This window comes from Macrotis lagotis, chromosome 8 (genome assembly GCF_037893015.1).
Source record: "Macrotis lagotis isolate mMagLag1 chromosome 8, bilby.v1.9.chrom.fasta, whole genome shotgun sequence".
Taxonomy (NCBI): Eukaryota; Metazoa; Chordata; class Mammalia; order Peramelemorphia; family Peramelidae; genus Macrotis; species Macrotis lagotis.
The window spans coordinates 183,127,567-183,144,230 of record NC_133665.1 but is presented as its reverse complement, the minus strand read 5'-3'; the positions used below and the strand labels follow the sequence as shown (position 1 = coordinate 183,144,230).

At 42.0% G+C, this 16,664-nt stretch overlaps 1 protein-coding gene across 2 annotated transcripts in view; it reads right to left on the bottom strand.

The window, feature by feature from the left end:
* Nucleotides 1–16,664, bottom strand: part of WDR48 (WD repeat domain 48) — a 45,765-nt gene that overhangs the window by 14,347 nt on the left and 14,754 nt on the right. For both annotated transcript variants that reach the window (XM_074199108.1, XM_074199109.1), the window contains exons 2-13: nt 16,191–16,331; nt 12,907–12,985; nt 11,826–11,908; nt 11,585–11,714; nt 7,830–7,918; nt 7,456–7,557; nt 6,371–6,595; nt 5,233–5,307; nt 4,069–4,171; nt 2,389–2,486; nt 605–712; nt 76–172 (exon numbers count right to left, since the gene is read on the bottom strand). In XM_074199108.1, coding sequence (XP_074055209.1) covers nt 76–172; nt 605–712; nt 2,389–2,486; nt 4,069–4,171; nt 5,233–5,307; nt 6,371–6,595; nt 7,456–7,557; nt 7,830–7,918; nt 11,585–11,714; nt 11,826–11,908; nt 12,907–12,985; nt 16,191–16,331 — 1,330 coding nt within the window. The remainder of the gene's footprint in view (nt 1–75; nt 173–604; nt 713–2,388; nt 2,487–4,068; nt 4,172–5,232; nt 5,308–6,370; nt 6,596–7,455; nt 7,558–7,829; nt 7,919–11,584; nt 11,715–11,825; nt 11,909–12,906; nt 12,986–16,190; nt 16,332–16,664) is intronic.

The window sequence follows — 16,664 nt, the reverse complement described above, 5'->3', positions numbered from 1 at the left end:
TGCTCCATCACCAGGAAGCGGGCTCCTCAATTGCCAGGACGACCCCCAAAACAAATGAAGCAAATAGACACTCACATTTTGGATCTGACCCATCCGGGCTGCTAAAGCCGGCATCTTTTGCTGAAACCCAAGCGGCAAAGCAGTCACTCTCATCCAGTGTAATTGTCAACATCTGTTAAGATAAGACCATCAGAGGGCATTCTGCTTGACCCCCAACTTGGCCCATTCTACTTCTGTGACAACTTCATCTTTGGTTAAAAACAAACTTAAACCTGGTTTCACACAATCTGATTCATCTATAATGTGCTACTTCAACCTTGCAGATTTCAAAGACTGTAAGGCCCTTGAGGGCAAGATGCTCATTGTTTACCTTTAGATCCCTAGCATCTAGGCAGAGCTTTCCATCAATGGATCCCCTCATCTACTGAATGCTAAGCTCAGTGCACTGCCTGTTTTATAAAGACTGAAAAAAACTTCCTTTAAGCTCCTCAGTCTACATCCCTCTGCCAGGAAAAAAGCCCAGCCGGCTCATCAATTTGATCAAAATCCCAAATGTTACAGGATGTCCAGGCTGCTCAGCTTCCCACAATGTTTATAAACTTACCCCAGTTTTTAAATCAACCGAGAACCAATTTGGCACATACACCATTTTAAATCTTTTCTTAATTTCTTCTTCAAAATCCACTTTGCCAAGATCTTCAACTTTACATGCCTGCATTCCAAAAATTTTGAGAAAAGTAGAACAGTTAGTGATTGGACTCAAGAACATTCAATTCTGAATATGCAGATCGTACCTTTACAAGATGTTTCTTGGGAGAAGAATGAGTTTAAAATGTTTTATAAAATATTGTAAATCATTTTAGTTTAAAGCATTTCTGTATAGTAATCAATCACCAGTCAAATCTTAACACTTAAATTGTCTTTAAAAATGACCCTCCTCTTTTGTTAAGTCTGTAATTTGTTGAACCTCAATATCAGCACTAGTGATCTAGAGATTCCCTTTAAGTAATCTCAAGTAGAAGGATCCAGTCTCCATGTAGCAAGCTATCACAAAGGCCAAGCCCTTGACTTTCACCCAGGCAGGTGCATGAGACCAGTCTCTCTCCTTGGGGAGAGCATGTTTTTGCTTTTTCTTTTCTTTTTTTTTTGTTGCTCATTCCTCTTCTTCCCTTTATTTTCTATGTATCCAAGGGTTTCTCAGCTCATTTCTCTATATCCTTTACTGTGCTTATTCCATCTACTTCCTCATCTCCATCTCTCTTAGTGGATCAGCTCCTAAAATTGATTGCTCCTTCCTCTGGCCTGGGTCCACATTTCCAGCTGCCTACTGGCCATCACCACTAAGACACAACATTGATATGGTATTTCTCCCAAACTTGCTCTTCTTCCTTCCCTATTTCCATTAAATCATGTCCTTCTCCATTCTTAGTCAGCATTAGTCAGGATTGGCATCATAGCTCTTAACTCCTTCCTTCATCCCTCTTCTTTGCTCCTACATTTTATCAACCCCTAAGGTCTAATGATTCCCTTCCACTCTCTACATCCAGCTGCTATCCCATCAGCCTCTCTATCATACCACCTCCACCCCCCCCCCCCATTAAACCTACAAGCTATCACTAATTGAAGCACCTTCAAGTACTATGGAATCTTCCCTAAACTCCTTGATACCTACAGAATGAAATTCAAACTTCTTATCCTGACATTCAGACTCTAGAACCTGACCCTAATTTAGTTATCTTTCCAATCCCACTGCCCCAAATCTCCTTCCCTTAACAGGACCTATCCTTCCTCATTTCCCATCGTGTGCTTTTCCATCTCATCTCCCCTCATGCCTCTCCTCCTCTTGTCTCTCACATGGCAGAATCCCAACACCCTCTTCTTTTCCTTGCTCCTCCTCTCCCCATTATTAGCCCAAAGCAACATCTTCCTCCTAACCTCTGACAGCATCCTATCACACAGTATCATGTCTGTTCTTCCAAACTTCTTGCACACTTCTTAGGACTCCCGTAGTGATGAACACTAGAGTCCTCACCCTAGGCACAACGCTACGCTAAGGAAGGGCCATCGAACCAGAGAGGGAGGTTAGGATACCGACAGAATCAGGAAGTTCCTCAGTTTGGTTTCGAGTTTTTCAGGACAGTGATAGGAGGCCATTCAGTTCCGGGAATAAGCTAACACTGAAGAGGGTAGCCTTCAGTTACTTAAGAAATTCACTTACGAGCAACACTGTACTCCCTAACAATACCAGAGAAAATAAATACCAGAGTATAATTAAATCACATGCAAAAGTACTTTGAAACTTAAGCTGACTTAATTTTTTTTTTTTACAGTGAGGATAACAAGCAGACACAGAACCTGGGACTAATGGCTTATACAGATTACACTCACCTTTAGCACATCCCAATATGCCACATTATTGTTGGTGTCTTTGGTTAATAGATGCCTCTTATCATTAAGAATGTGACACTGAATAATACTGGCACCTCCTAATCAGGAAAAAGAACAGAATTCATTAGCAAGGCCATGGTGGCATCAGCCTAAAGTCAAATACAGAAAGTTGGCAGGAGACACACAGACTCAAAGAACTCAAAGCAAAGCGGGCAGAGGTATCCCCCAATTCTAGTCCTATCGAAAAAGGTCACAAATACTAACCCCATCAGACTGGGGTTAGGAAATCCTGGTGTGGACCCAGCCTTCCCTGAAGCATACTGGTAATTCAGCTGTAATGGATGACTATTAACATGAAGAAGGAGTCAAGTGAATTCTGTCTATGTTAGAGACAAAACTCCACTCTCCAGACTGACCCTCAATCTGTTGCACCACATCAGAAATGACTTCATTTTAGGATATACCCAGGCCAGGTTTATATTTCAAATTATAAATCATTTGGAGTTTATGGTTTTATATACAAACAATTCAAAATCCTATTTTAAGTTTCCTCTGTTAAAAGCTGTCATTGAGGTTATCCGTTTCCTTCTCCAGTAGATTAATAAGGCAAACAGAGGTTAAGTGACTTGCACAGGGTCTCACAGCTAATAAATGTCTGAGGTTGGATTTGAATTCCTGATCCAGGCCTAGAGCTTTAGCCACTGAGCCACCTAGCTACCCAAGTTTAAAACAGAAAACGTTGAAAAAGGGAAGGGAAAAAAAGTGTGTGGGATGCTTTAGTCAGAAGTAATGCCTTAGACCTAACAGCAAATTGAGCTATAGGAAGGAAACCTTGTAAATATTCTAGGTCGTTCAAGGAATATCAATTAGACACTAGCCTCTTCTGAAGGCAGAGTCAGGAATAGCTAAACTATCACCTCCTCTGGCACCTAGCACCTCGGTGACAGGACACATCTGTTCTTCTATAATACAAGAAACTAAAAGTCCTCTGATGGAGGAACAAATAGCTCAGGGTATCCAAACGAAATGAACTTTTGTTCAGTGAAAAATATGAAGTAGTGAGAAGTAGGAATCCCTTTCAACTGACTGATAGATACTGCAGCTGTCATCAGTCAATCAGACTCTAAAGATGACCCCACTGTTCTCCTCGGGGGGGGGGGGGGGGGGGGGGAGAGATAGACTGAAGTCTTTCAACATTGGCTGGAAGCTCACATACCTAGAGGGGATTCCTCTTTGGGTCTCCTTTGGTGGAGATGGCCTCCAATGACTGTTCCCACAAGCAGCAGTGGGCTTCAATGCACTCTCCTCACACTCTTCTCTTTTGGGTTTGGATAGCTATTTGTGAACTTGGGGATCAGAGCAACTAGTGGTGGTGAAAGCAACTCCCTAGATACCATTCCCAAGTCTTGATCCCACTAGATCCAGAAAAGTGAATGTGTTTAATTCCAGGGCTCAATCTTACCTCTCGTGGTTTGGGTCAAAAGTCAATGTTTAATCTCTGAACATCCTTGAGAGTGATCTAGATGGAGGGAGGCCATTCTATGGCCAAGCAAACTCCACTCTGACACCCAATGGTATTTTTTTATCTTTCACTGAATTGGAATCTTGGTTAAGGACAGGTTGGTTTATTCTTTTAGACAAACCCTCCCCCCAATCACTTGAATGTCCAAGCTCCTTTACCTTTGATGACTTGGTCAGGTTGGGTACAAAGGGGTGTGATAGGGTTGTTACAGTCACTGTCGTAATCTCCAGAAGCTCTAAAATTGTGAATTCCCTTCAAAGTCTAAAAGAGTAAACACAAAGAAGATCACTTGATCATTTTAAAGAGACTGCAAAAACACAAGCACACTAACCCCAGCCTGTGGTGATAAAAGCCAAGAAGAAGAGAGTCACAACTATAATTCTGACCACAGGAGCCTGAAGAGACCAAAAGCACAAGAGAAGTAGCTCACCAAAGGAATGCTAGCCTGGGGGTGGCATCCCAGGGGAATCTTAGACTTGGAAGCCATGTAAGACCACCCAGCCCAGTCCCTTTCTCCTCTCACACAGGAGTTGCTAAGGCCTGGCCACACAGTTCATTAAAGGCAGGAGTACTCCGGAGCAATGTTCATCAGCAGAATGCAGGCAAAAGTGAGGTCAGTGATCTTCCCCAGCCAGAATCTCTGACTTCACTAATGGACAATTCAAAAAAGACCTGTGGGAGGCTTATTTTCCTAAGCATTTTACCTGTTATACCATTATCCCTCCAATGAACAGGGTAAAAGGTTGTCCTTTGTTATCTATATTTCTCTATGAGAGCACAACAATGTTCCTCAAGCATGATCAGGAGGTAGCCTTTGGTTGTGCCAGCCCCTGGCCAGCTGGCCAGGTCTCAGCAGACCCATCTGCGGACTTGCCGCCTGTTGCCCCAGGACCAGGTGAGTGAAACTGAGTAAGGCTCTGTCAGCTGGCCACCAGAGTCAGCTCTCAAGCAAGGTGGGCCGGAAACTTTTGAGTGGCCAAGGGAGGACCAACAGTGGGGGAGATATCCAGGTCATGAAGGAACTGAAGCCTAACTGTCTAAGTGAAAACCTTGGTCCTGTGCAAACACAAGGAAGACAATAGAACTTCTCAATGCTGTTTGAGCTCAACCATGCTTTTAGGTACACACAGAAAAAGTAGAAGCTGGCTACCTTTGGTCCACTGCCTTCTGAGGTGGCTGCTTAGGCGCAGACCACAGTTTCACTTCCGTAAAGGGGTTAGCTCCTACAGTCACTGTCTTCACCCAAGCACATGTTCTATTTCTATCCTTCAGATCCAGGTAAATATGAACATTTAGAGAGCTCAGCAATTAGAAGAACTCACCCATTTGTTCACTGAAGACTTTGTTGTAGCAACCCAAATTGCAGGGGGAGGATCAGCTGATCTATCAAGCTCCATCTAAAGGACATAAAACCCAAGCATGAGAACACACTGGTCAGCCAGCCAGATATTCTCTCTAATGTCCCCCCCCCCCCATGGGGTATCCTAGATGTGACCTCTTCATATGCAGTAATGGAATATCATTCCAATGTCTGCCAAGCAGGATCAAGTTTCTAGATATTTTTAATAAGCAAAATGGCAACTGGAATACCCACTGGAAACTTTCCAGATATAGTGGGCTATACTACCTGGAATTCTTTAGGAAAAATGGCAAAATGGTCAATCCAATGAAAAGGAAACCCATGCAGTCTAGTATGATGAGAGCTATTTTTATATCAACATTGTTCCTAAGGTAGGTACCCTAAATGCAAAGCTGTTTTAAGGGTGTCCCCATAAAGGGTAGGGGAAGGTATAGGAAAAGGAGGAACTTCTACTCAAGCAATTCCTCCAAGAACAATACATGGAGAGTAGCCTCAATGATGTTCACTCCTTTGAAGAGGTTTGGGTTTATTTGTGGCCTAACTCCCTTCTCTAGACAAACAGAGGCCAGCATAGATCCCTAAGCAGTCTGAGGGTTTCCATTTTTTCTTTCAGAGCAGGGGTTCATAATCTTGTTGTGTGTTGGATACACAACAGCCTATTGTGACCCTTACTCCCAAGCTACTATATTTAAATGCATAAAATAAAATAGGACACATAGGATCACAAAAGAAACCCATTTTACTGACAAACAATGATCAAGCTATTTGTAAAAACAAGTTCACAGTGGGCGGCTAGGTGGCACAGTGGAAAGAGTACCAGCCCTGGAGTCAGGAGGACCTGAGTTCAAATCCAACCTCAAGACACTTAATAATAATTACCCAGCTGTGTGGCCTTGGGCAAGCCACTTAACCCCATTGTCTTTCAAAACAAACAAACAAACAAACAAACAACAACAACAAAAAAACAAGTTCACAGACCTCTGCCTTCTGCTTTGTCTCTTCCCTCCAGCACCCAATCCCACTAAGATTTCATTGTAGGAGCTCCTACATGGGCCACCATCAGCACTGCCACATTTTCCCACAGAATTTTGTCCTCTTACCTTGAGAACTGGGGCTTTCTCTTCACAAATCAAGACCCGTAGATCGGGGTTTCTCAAATCTGTACAATAAATCTTTCGGTCTCTTCCTCCAGAATAGACATGAGTAAAGGCTTCATTAACCTGTAAGGCCCATACTCCCTCATCATGTACTCGATAGGTTGCTATACATCTCTGTTGACCGAGGGACCAGAGGCGGATAGTTCCATCCGAACTGCCAGAAAGGCACTAGAGAAAAGCATGACAAAGAATGGCTTAAGAAGAGGTCCACCCCTCCCCATTCCTCATGAACCTTGGGAAAGGTCTAAGGTCTTTGTCTCCACCTCTAAAAACCCAAGTATTGGTGATCTTAAGTTATTTGGTATGACAAAGTTCAGATGAGACACTGCAAATACTCATCTGCATCAGCTGTCTGAAAGAAATTCCCTACTATGCTTTCATTTAAAAAATGATGAACAAATCAAATAAAAATGTGGGGATTTGGTAAATGAACTGAAATTTAAGTTTTTAAAATAATCTAGCGTTGACTATTTTGTTTTAAAAAAGATCAACTTAAGCCACAGCATATCAGGGGAAAATTTGAGATAAAATGTCTATGAAACACTTCTTGGAGGATATCTTTGAAAGTATCTTAATGGGGGGCAATTAGGTGGTGCAGTGGAGATAGAGCACTGGCCCTGGAGTCATTGATACCCAAGTTCAAATCTGGCTTCAGACACTTAATGATTGCCTGACTGTGTGACCTTGGGCAAGTCACTTAACCCCCACTGCCTTAAATAATTTAAAAAAAAAGTATTTTAAAGGTTATGAAAAAGTTAACATCAATGTTTTTGTTGTTCAGTTATTTCTGTTATGTTGACTCTTCATGGATTCACTTGAGATTTTTCTCAAGAATATTAGTGGTTTGCCATTTCCTTCCCCAGCTCATTTTACAGTTGAGTAAACTGAGGCACACAGGTGAGATGACTTGTTCAGGATCCCACAGCTAAAACATGTTTGAGATTTGAACTTAGGAAGAGGAGTCTCCTGACTCCCGGCTCTGTGTGTTATTAATACCAGCTGCCCTTGAAAGGCATCAACTCGAGTACCTGAGTCCCGTCTCTGTTCAACAGCAAAGCTTTCACATTGTCCGTGTGTCCTTTAAGTTTCATGAGCTTTGCACATGTTCTTGGATCCCAAACCCTCAAAACCTATGAAGTTTACACAGAAAACAAAGATACAGATTTAAACACCACAATTGGCCACATTTGAAATTAGAAGAACACAATTATAACCATATTATGAAAGTTTTTTAATGACCTGGTGTCACACACATGCACACCCCACCATACCCACTCATGCAGCACATGCACACTCCACCTACCCACAACCACCATACCCATATCCAAAGCATCTAACTCCTGTCAATCACACTCTTTACTGGGTCCTCTTGACCGAGAGTAAACTTCCAAGTGCTACTCACCTTCTCAGTGGACCCAGACACAATGATTGTTCCCAGTTGATTCATTGCAAGGCTGTAAATGGAATCTTTGTTCCCACTGAGAGAAGAAGCTATTGGGGAGGGGGGGGGAGAAGGAGGAAAGAAAACAGAACTAAATGTTATCAGGCCTGCAAAACTCCCATCTGTAAAGGGCAGTTTAATTTAGAAACCAATTATGCCAGCTTTTGAACTGGCTTTTAGGGAGAAAGATTCATTTTACTAAACAATCTTTCCTGGTTTCGCTAAAACTTAATATTGTTAAAAAAAATGTCCCTTTCAAAACCTCAAAGCCTGTCCTGTTGAAAATCCTTCACTTTCTCCCAAACCTATTTGCTACGTCCATAATCCAGAGTGCAGCAGTTCAGCCTCATTCAAAAGGTTTCTCTGGAGCTGGGCCCTTTTCCTCCAACACTTCTTTGCACCACACAGGCATCAAGTTCAAGAAAAGAATCAATGAAGAAAAACAAGGGAATGCACAGTCCAGAAACTTCTCCATTTTCTCGAACCAGTCCAGAAATATTCCATATGTTACCAAAACAAAGTCTTTGCTGTTCTATGGTGGGGAAGGGTCTGAGGAGTGTCTCCTGGCAGCTTGCTCAGGCCTAGCCTGGTGAGAAGCTCCTCACCATGCCAGAAAGTGAATTTGGGGACTGATGTCATTTTTTTTTTCAGTTTTTGCAAGGCAATGGGGTTAAGTGACTTGCCCAAGGCCACACGGCTAGGTAATTATTAAGTGTCTGAGGCCGGATTTGAACTCAGGTACTCCTGACTCCAAGGCCAGTGCTCTATCCACTGTGCCACCTAGCCACCCCGACTGATATCATTTTCAAAGATTCTCTGGAGTGATGGAGAGATGAGTCTATACTGGCAGAGGAAGGCCTCACCTGGAGATAATCCCAAGGCCTCTCAAGGTTGGAGGGAAGAAAAAGAGAAGCTCCCTATGCTAGGTCATGGGCATATGAGGACCAAGAAAGATGCAGATTCTCACCTGGGAACTTGAATAAGATGGATGCACAATCACAAAAATATGGGGGAGAGACCATTTTCAAGCTGGAGGGATGAAGGGAGGTCTTAAATCAGCAGGGAGCCCCTTTGTAGGATTTCAGCTGACCGAAGGGGGGGGAGTGGGGAGAGAGAGTGAACAAGCAAAGGAACCACTAGAGAATGGGTAAAATGGGCAGCTGTGGGAGACTGTCTGCCAGAATAGGGCAAGAGCCTTATTTGAGAGGCAATGGGAATGCATGGAACACAAGAGTGATGTCCCGAGAACTGGTATTGTATTCACCAGCACCAAAGGTATAGGCCATGATTAGCTCTGGGCTAAAAGAGCTGATACTCTTAAGTGGTCTGGGTCTATATCTAATCAAATACAGTCAAGTTTGGGCAGTGGGCTATGCACTGGAGATGCAAAGAGTTCACACCCAAGGAGTCACAGTCTCCTGGAGAAGACAACAAGAAAATTAGGAAGCAATTAAAGGAGAGAAGTTTCTCTATTAATTCGAGGCAACACAAGGTAAGTAGGGTGGGGGGAAGGTTTCCCCTAGAAGTTTTGAGAGGAAGTCAGGGAGGTCAACAGTCTAAGAGAGGGAGAGCCTTCCAGGATTGGGGAATAGCCAAAGAGAATGTCCAGTGTCAAAAGATGGAGGATCTTTTTTTGGGGACAGCCAAGAGGTTGGGATCACTGGATGGAAGAGTACATGGAAGGGAAGAAATCTGATTCTGGAATGCAAGGCACAGGCTAAATTGTAATGACTCCGTAGTGGGCTTAATGGGGCAAATTCAAACTGAAGTCTTATGAGGAACAGATTCAAACATTCAGAATGCTATCTTCCCTCTCTCCTCACTCCCATCTGGAGGAATAAGCCAGCATCACCAGGACTGAGTAGACTCCTAAGCTCTCCCTGGTCCCTACTAGTCCTTTCCCTTGAGCTGCCTCCTGGATGACAGCATCCAAGAGTCTTTCCAAGGTTGCCCTAATGGAATGAGAGGGAAAGGCTGAGGGCTGGGGACCTACAGATGACAAGATGACTATCTGGCAGAGTCAAGAATATTTTTACTGTTGTTGTTGTCATTGTTGTCTCATGATGACCGTGAATGCATATGGCTATAAACTAGAAACACACTGACCAATAATGATGTTTACTGACCAGCAGGAGCTCAGTCTATGAGAATAAGACTTTCTTGAACTACAGACACTCCAACTTGGGCAGCAAGGAGGCAGAGCTCTGAGGAGGAAGAACTACTCTGGACCTTGCTCTTCACTGTACTGTGAGTCACGTGGACTGTGCAAGTCTGAGGAAGTGGGAAGGTGGACCTTCTTGTCACTGTAATAAGAGTTCCCCCAGTTTGGTGTGCTCTCCCCTCAAAATCATTCTTCTTTCCCCCCCTGCTTATTTCCTGCCACTCTGAGAAATACAAGGGATCTCAAAACACATTGCATTCTGTCTCAGAAATTTAACAGCCTAAGAACTATTCCTCTATTGGTCAGATCCTTAGTCAGGCAGACTGGTTCTCTGACAAAACTGTCTTTCCCCAGGTCTGTACTCAAAGACCTGTCAGTTTAAGAGAACTCAACAGATTCAGCAGAGTGCTTAGATACCCTTTAAGAACACAGGGTCACCTCCACACTAGGAGGAGACATCAAGAGTTTCCATAACAACCTTTAAGTACTTGGAGACATTGATCACGTCAAACCTTCAAATGTATTCTTCTGGCTACATAAACCCAGTCTTATTTTACGCCAGGGGCTTCCAACTTTCTCAGTTCAAGGTGTTCTTTCTTGTCAGTAATTTTTCAGAGACTCCAAAAGAAATGGCATGTATTAGGCAGTTAGGTAAAAAATGTAAACTCTCCAGGGGTATTGCTGTGCATTCATGGTGGTACTTCAACACACAGTTTGGGAATGATGGCCTTCCACCATCATTTCAGATGACCCTACTACTCTGCATACAATTCAGTTTCAAAAAGAAATATTAGAATAGCAGCCATATGTGCTAAAAATGAAAGGGATGTTTACTAAGGGATTAGAATCTTTTTCAAGCTAACAAAGTGCATTAGAAATCCTACTCTGAATTTCTAATCTATTTTTCATGTGAATAAGGTAGTTAATGTAAGGAGACTTGATAAATGAATAAAAGTCCTGACATGAAACTATAGTTTGAGCTTCTAGCATGCAGGGACTACCTACAATTCTTTTTTTTTTCTACAGGATCTATAAGGACTTGTGAAATTAGGTTGATTAATAGAGGGATGATGAGGCAGGCTAACCTCCCACGAACTAGAAGGATTTCTGACTTTAAAAGCTTACTTTGCACCTATTTTTTTTGCACAAGTATTTTCCATCTTGCCGTCTGCCTGAATGGTTTGTTTTTGAAAGTCATTTGGGTTAAGTAACTTGCCCAAGGCCACACAACTAGGTAATTATTAAGCATCTGAGACCGCATTTGAACTCAGGTCCTCCTGACTCCAGGGCTAGTACTCTATTGACTGCACCACCCAGCTGCCCTTACCTAAATGGCACATACAATAGTCTTTTCCAATCCCCAGAGTGTCCCACTTCCTATTATTACCACTAACAATCACTTAAGGAGTGCTTCCTGGGTGCCAGGCACCACAGAACTTCAAAGAGCCATTACAGCCAATTCTTGACTTGAAAGCTACCAGGCTAATTGGCACTCATGAAAAAAGAGCTACAGGCAACTTCGGCAGGTACAACCAGACTTTCCCCCATTGATTACTTGTGACAGTGTTGTTTGAGGCAGTCAATGCTGTGAGTGTGTTAACATCCCAGAGGAAGATCTGTCTGTCCAGTCCAGCGGAAGCCACCAGCTCCTTGTCCTTGGCATAGGCTAAGGCTTTCACATAATCCTGCAACAGAACAAACAGAGAAGCCAATGAAAATTATGGGCATCTGTCTGTTCCTACGGCTGCTTCATACAGCTCTGATCAAAGATAGGAGGGTCCCCGGAGCAGCTCTACCTTATGTGTCCTCAAGGTTGACATACAAAATCCCTTGTGGGCATTCCACACTTTCACGGTTGTGTCTGAGGAGGCAGATATTACTAGAAATGGCAAAAATGGAAATGAACAAAACAGATTAGCCAGGCCTACACATGAAGCTGTGAATGACTCTAATCTTCCAATAACAGTTTGGAAAAGGTAATGATATTCTAATATGTCCATTAATACCAGCAAAATAAAAGGAAAGTTCCAAATCCCACAAGATGACATTTCATAGCATTACTTATGTCTACAAACTTGGTATAAGAAGAGGCAGATAGGACCAAGCACCAGAAGTTCATGTGAAAAGGTAGAGTCACTAATAGTATGACCTTGGTGGCCAAAAAAGGCACTCTGAGATTTCATGAACAGAACCAGAATTTTCAAAAGAGAGATATTCAATGGTCACCAGTATTATAGTCATAGTATTGTGGCAAATTCTACGTGCTATATTTCAGGAGGGATTGTGGAATACTTCTGGGAACTCAATGACCGGTGGGGAGGGGTCTCAAACCATGTCACATTAGATTCATTTTCAAGAACTGAAACTGTGGAAGAGAAAACAACAGGTATCAAGGATCTCAAGGGAGGTTACACAGCAGAGGGATTAGATCCATTCTGCATGGCTACCCTCAGGGGCCACATTTCAGTTCAATAGAAGAGAGAATTTCCTAATCAGAGATGTCCAAATATGGAATGGGTGGCCCTCAGAACTTAAGTGAACTTCCCTGTTGCTTCCTAAGCCTCTTGATCACCTGTGATAGGCCTTTCAAAAAAAGGGGCTGGATTAAGTGACCTTTGAAGTTTTTTCCAATTATGAGATCCTATAGTTTTTGGGGAAAGTTTTTACATAACAGTCTTGGAAGATGCTCTACAAAAAAGTAACTGTTTTGTTTGTCATAAATTGCTCCAGCAAAACTCCAAATAAACAACAAAATATCTTGATGAAATCAAAGCAAAAATGATACACAACTGTATCTTCATAATTTAAAATAGAATGCTGAATAATATTGACTTGAGGAGCTGTAAGGATCAACTCTACCCCTGACAAAATACTTACATGTTTTCCCATTACAACAAAGCACTATGTCGTTTACCCAGTCTGTGTGGTGCTCCATGGAGGCTATGTAGGGGTCTTGCTGAAATGCAAACAAAAAAGAAAGATGATTATCTTCAAGTTCCATATTCAGAGGAAACATAAAACAAGGATTTTTTTTTTTTTAGGTTTTTGCAAGGCAAATGGGGTTAAGTGGCTTGCCCAAGGCCACACAGCTAGGTAATTATTAAGTGTCTGAGACCAGATTTGAACCCAGGTACTCCTGACTCCAAGGCCGGTGCTTTATCCACTGAGCCACCTAGCCACCCTAAAACAAGGATTTTAACAGAAACATTGGAGTTAGAGTGAAAAAAACAACAGGTAGGAAACTGAAGTTCACCAGATGAGGGAATTTGAGAGGCTGCTCAGCAGCTGCTAGTTCAACTCGTATCTGAAAAAGCCAACAAGCCTGCAACCTAGGCCTCCAAGTGTAGAAGTAAATGCACTTCATGAAAGTTCTCATTCTCTGGGGATTCTGCTCTGAGTCTGGCCAGTCAAATAATTTCTTTTCTTTCTAAAAATGTTTTCTTAAAAATTTGTTATATATTGATCTTAACATTTAAAAAAAATTGTGGGTTCCAAATTCTTTCCTTCCCTCTCCTTCCCCTCCAACTGAGAAGGTAAGCAATATGATATCAATTATACATATGAAATCTTGCAAAATATTTTTGTTAGCCAGATTATAAAAAAAAAGCAAGAAAAAGAAAACAAAATACTTATATTTCAATCTGCTCTCAGAATTTATCAGTTCTTTGGAGGTGGACCCCATTTTTCATATTTTCCTTTGGAACTGTCTTCTATCCAGTCTTGATCAGAATAGTCGAGTTTGGGAGCACAACTGCCAAAGGCTGCCTAAGTCCCCTCTGGTGTCTACCTGATTCACTTAACTCTCCCCTATGGCTCCAGGAAGTTAAAGCCCGTGCAGCAGCCATGGTAAACCATCTCAGCAGATGGGCTAAACCAGATTAAGAGTAACCAATAGGCCTCAAACCTATTGGTGAGTTAGGGGGATATCTACCCCAAGCAATGTGAAGATTATCCCTAGTGGAAGGAGTGGATGAGAACAATTTATTCCAAGGGCCATAAAAACAGCTAAAGTAGGCTCTGCAGAGGCTTAGGCTCAGAGTTTGGGTTAGGCATAAAAGATGTCAAGGTCATCTACTTCATCCTGGGCCATTGCCAGTAGTCATGACTTTTGTCCTGCCACCAGACTTCAATAACTCAGGGAGAATAAGGTTAACAACTTTATCTCATAGAGACTGTCAGACAGCCTTTGGGGGGGGGGGGGGGAAAGGGAAGGGGGGGGAATTATAGAATTCAGAGCCTTGCAAAAAATGATGGGTACATATTACTATTGTATATAAGTGGAAAACAAATAAAATGTTAAAATCCAATTCACCCCCAAGTCAAGATATCACCCATGATATCACTGGTCCTCTGACAATGAAGGACAAGCAACAACTGTGAATAATGTTTTCCTGGTTCTGTTCACTTTAGTTTACATCAGTTCACGTAAGTCTTCCCAAGTTTTCAGGAACCATCCTGCTTGTCATCAGCACCCAGTATTCCATCACAATCACATTCCATATATAATCATGTAAAACTTTTATTAAATGTTTTACCAAACTATAAGCACAGCATCCCTTTAAATCACATTCATTTAGTCATTCTGTTGAAAAGGAGATGACGTTCATCTGGCAAGACCCATTCTGGATGACACCATACTAGCTCTCTGTGACCAAAGCTTCCTACCATCAGAGATTACCGACAATCTCTTTAATAATCCAAACTAGAATTTTGCCAGGAATCAAAGTCAATTTTTTTGGTCTGTAGTTTGCAGACTATTTTCTTTCCTTTTTTTTGGAAAATCAGAAGATTTGCCCTTCTCTAGTATCATTCTATGAATTATTTTGAATATCAATGACTGTGGCTCAGCAATCATATACATCAGTTTTTTGAGCACCTCCTCCTTCGCTATCCTAGTCCCAGACAGAGCTATATGGGGGGGAAGGTGTGCTTCAACATGGGGAGGGACTGTCTCAATATTCTAATTGTATTTCCAGCCCTTAGGCACAGTGAGCACACAGAAAGAGTTCATAAACTGTTCATTCACTCAAGATTCACCTGAGTCACATGAGGGCTAGGTAATTTTAATTCCTCAGAGTAAACAGGTCTTTTCTTACTGCCTCTTTACTTTCCTTGGGCATCAATTCCATGAGCCATTTTTATTTATTTTATTTTATTTATTTATTTATTTTATTTATTTTATAACACAGGTTATTTTTCTTTTATATAAATTTCTCTGCCATTTATGCTTGTGTATGTGCATATATACAAACATATACATAGGCATGCATACAAAGACGTCCATCCACCCGTCCATCCGCCCAAATATTATGCTAAACTAAATTCAATGAGCAAGGCTGGAAATACAAAACTCAAGCAGCCCCTTCCAAAGAAATCTGGTTTCTTAAGAACAGTGACAGCAATGGAACATTTATTCCAAAAAGTTCTACTGCTCTAACATAAAAGCTTGTCATTAGTATTTACTTTTCCTTCCTTCTTTCCTCATCTGTTCAAGTTATTTATTAAGGAATCTGTGAAGTGGACCACACTGTGGGAGTGCCAAGGGTGAAGGAGATGCAGGCCCCCTCCCCAACAACATTCACCCTTGTATATAATAGACTATATTTATATACATGAAAGACCTGGGGATCAATTTAAGGATTAAATTATACAGTACAGGGACTCAGTGAGAAAGAGCAACCAAGGAAGAAGGCTTAGTAGACGAGACGGTCCTGAAGACTGGGTAGGTTTTAAAGTACAGGTGAAGTTGAGATTCGGGTAGCTTCCAAAGGAGGGAAAAGGCATGAAGGGAAGAACAAACAGATGTTCTCAGGGCAGGGAGGGTGGACACTGGTCTGACTAGGAATGGACAGGAGATGTAGCAGACTTTTGGAAGGAGCAGCAAGTTTTGTGGCTTTGCTTCTCTTGCTAAGAGTCCATTAATACTAGAAAGGGGGAAACCTTCTAAGAGTTTTGTGCTGACACCAACCTAGTGTGCATCTTTTTACAGTCGATCCTATTCCTCAGCACCTAGGGTCACAGCAGTCATGATTCAGTTTCTTAGTGTACTGTAAAATCCCTCAGTGGCCAAAGAGCCTAAATAGATGATGTTCAGAGATGTCATAGACGTAGGACATGTGAACAGTCCAGAAACTGTCCTGAGGGGATGGGCCTGGCCTCACCTTGTGCTGGCTGACACTCCATATTCTAATGATAGAGTCTCTCCCAGCAGTGAAGAGACGGTTTAATGCTGGATCCAACTGTAGCGCATTGACTCCATTCCGGTTACATTTCTCTACTTCATCTCTAATAACATAAGACACCTGAAAGAGTAAAAAAAAAAAAAAAAAAAAAATATGGTTTTTAGGTAGTTTGGAAACACAGTGGGAAACAAATACAGTCTCCCAGGATGCTTGCTAATGGAGAAATCGTATTGCTTTTAATGCACAAGATAAATTGCAATTTGGCTTTAACCCAATAAATGATGACATAAGGAGGTAAAGGGCAGAATCCCTTTAAAAAGGGATTTTGGGAAGGGGCCACACATAGCAAGATATGGCTACTTGTTTCATAGAGGTTGCATGGTTTCTAGGTTTTCATCTGTAAAATGGAGACAAAAATAACATCAACTTTACAATAAGGGAAGAAGTGCTGCT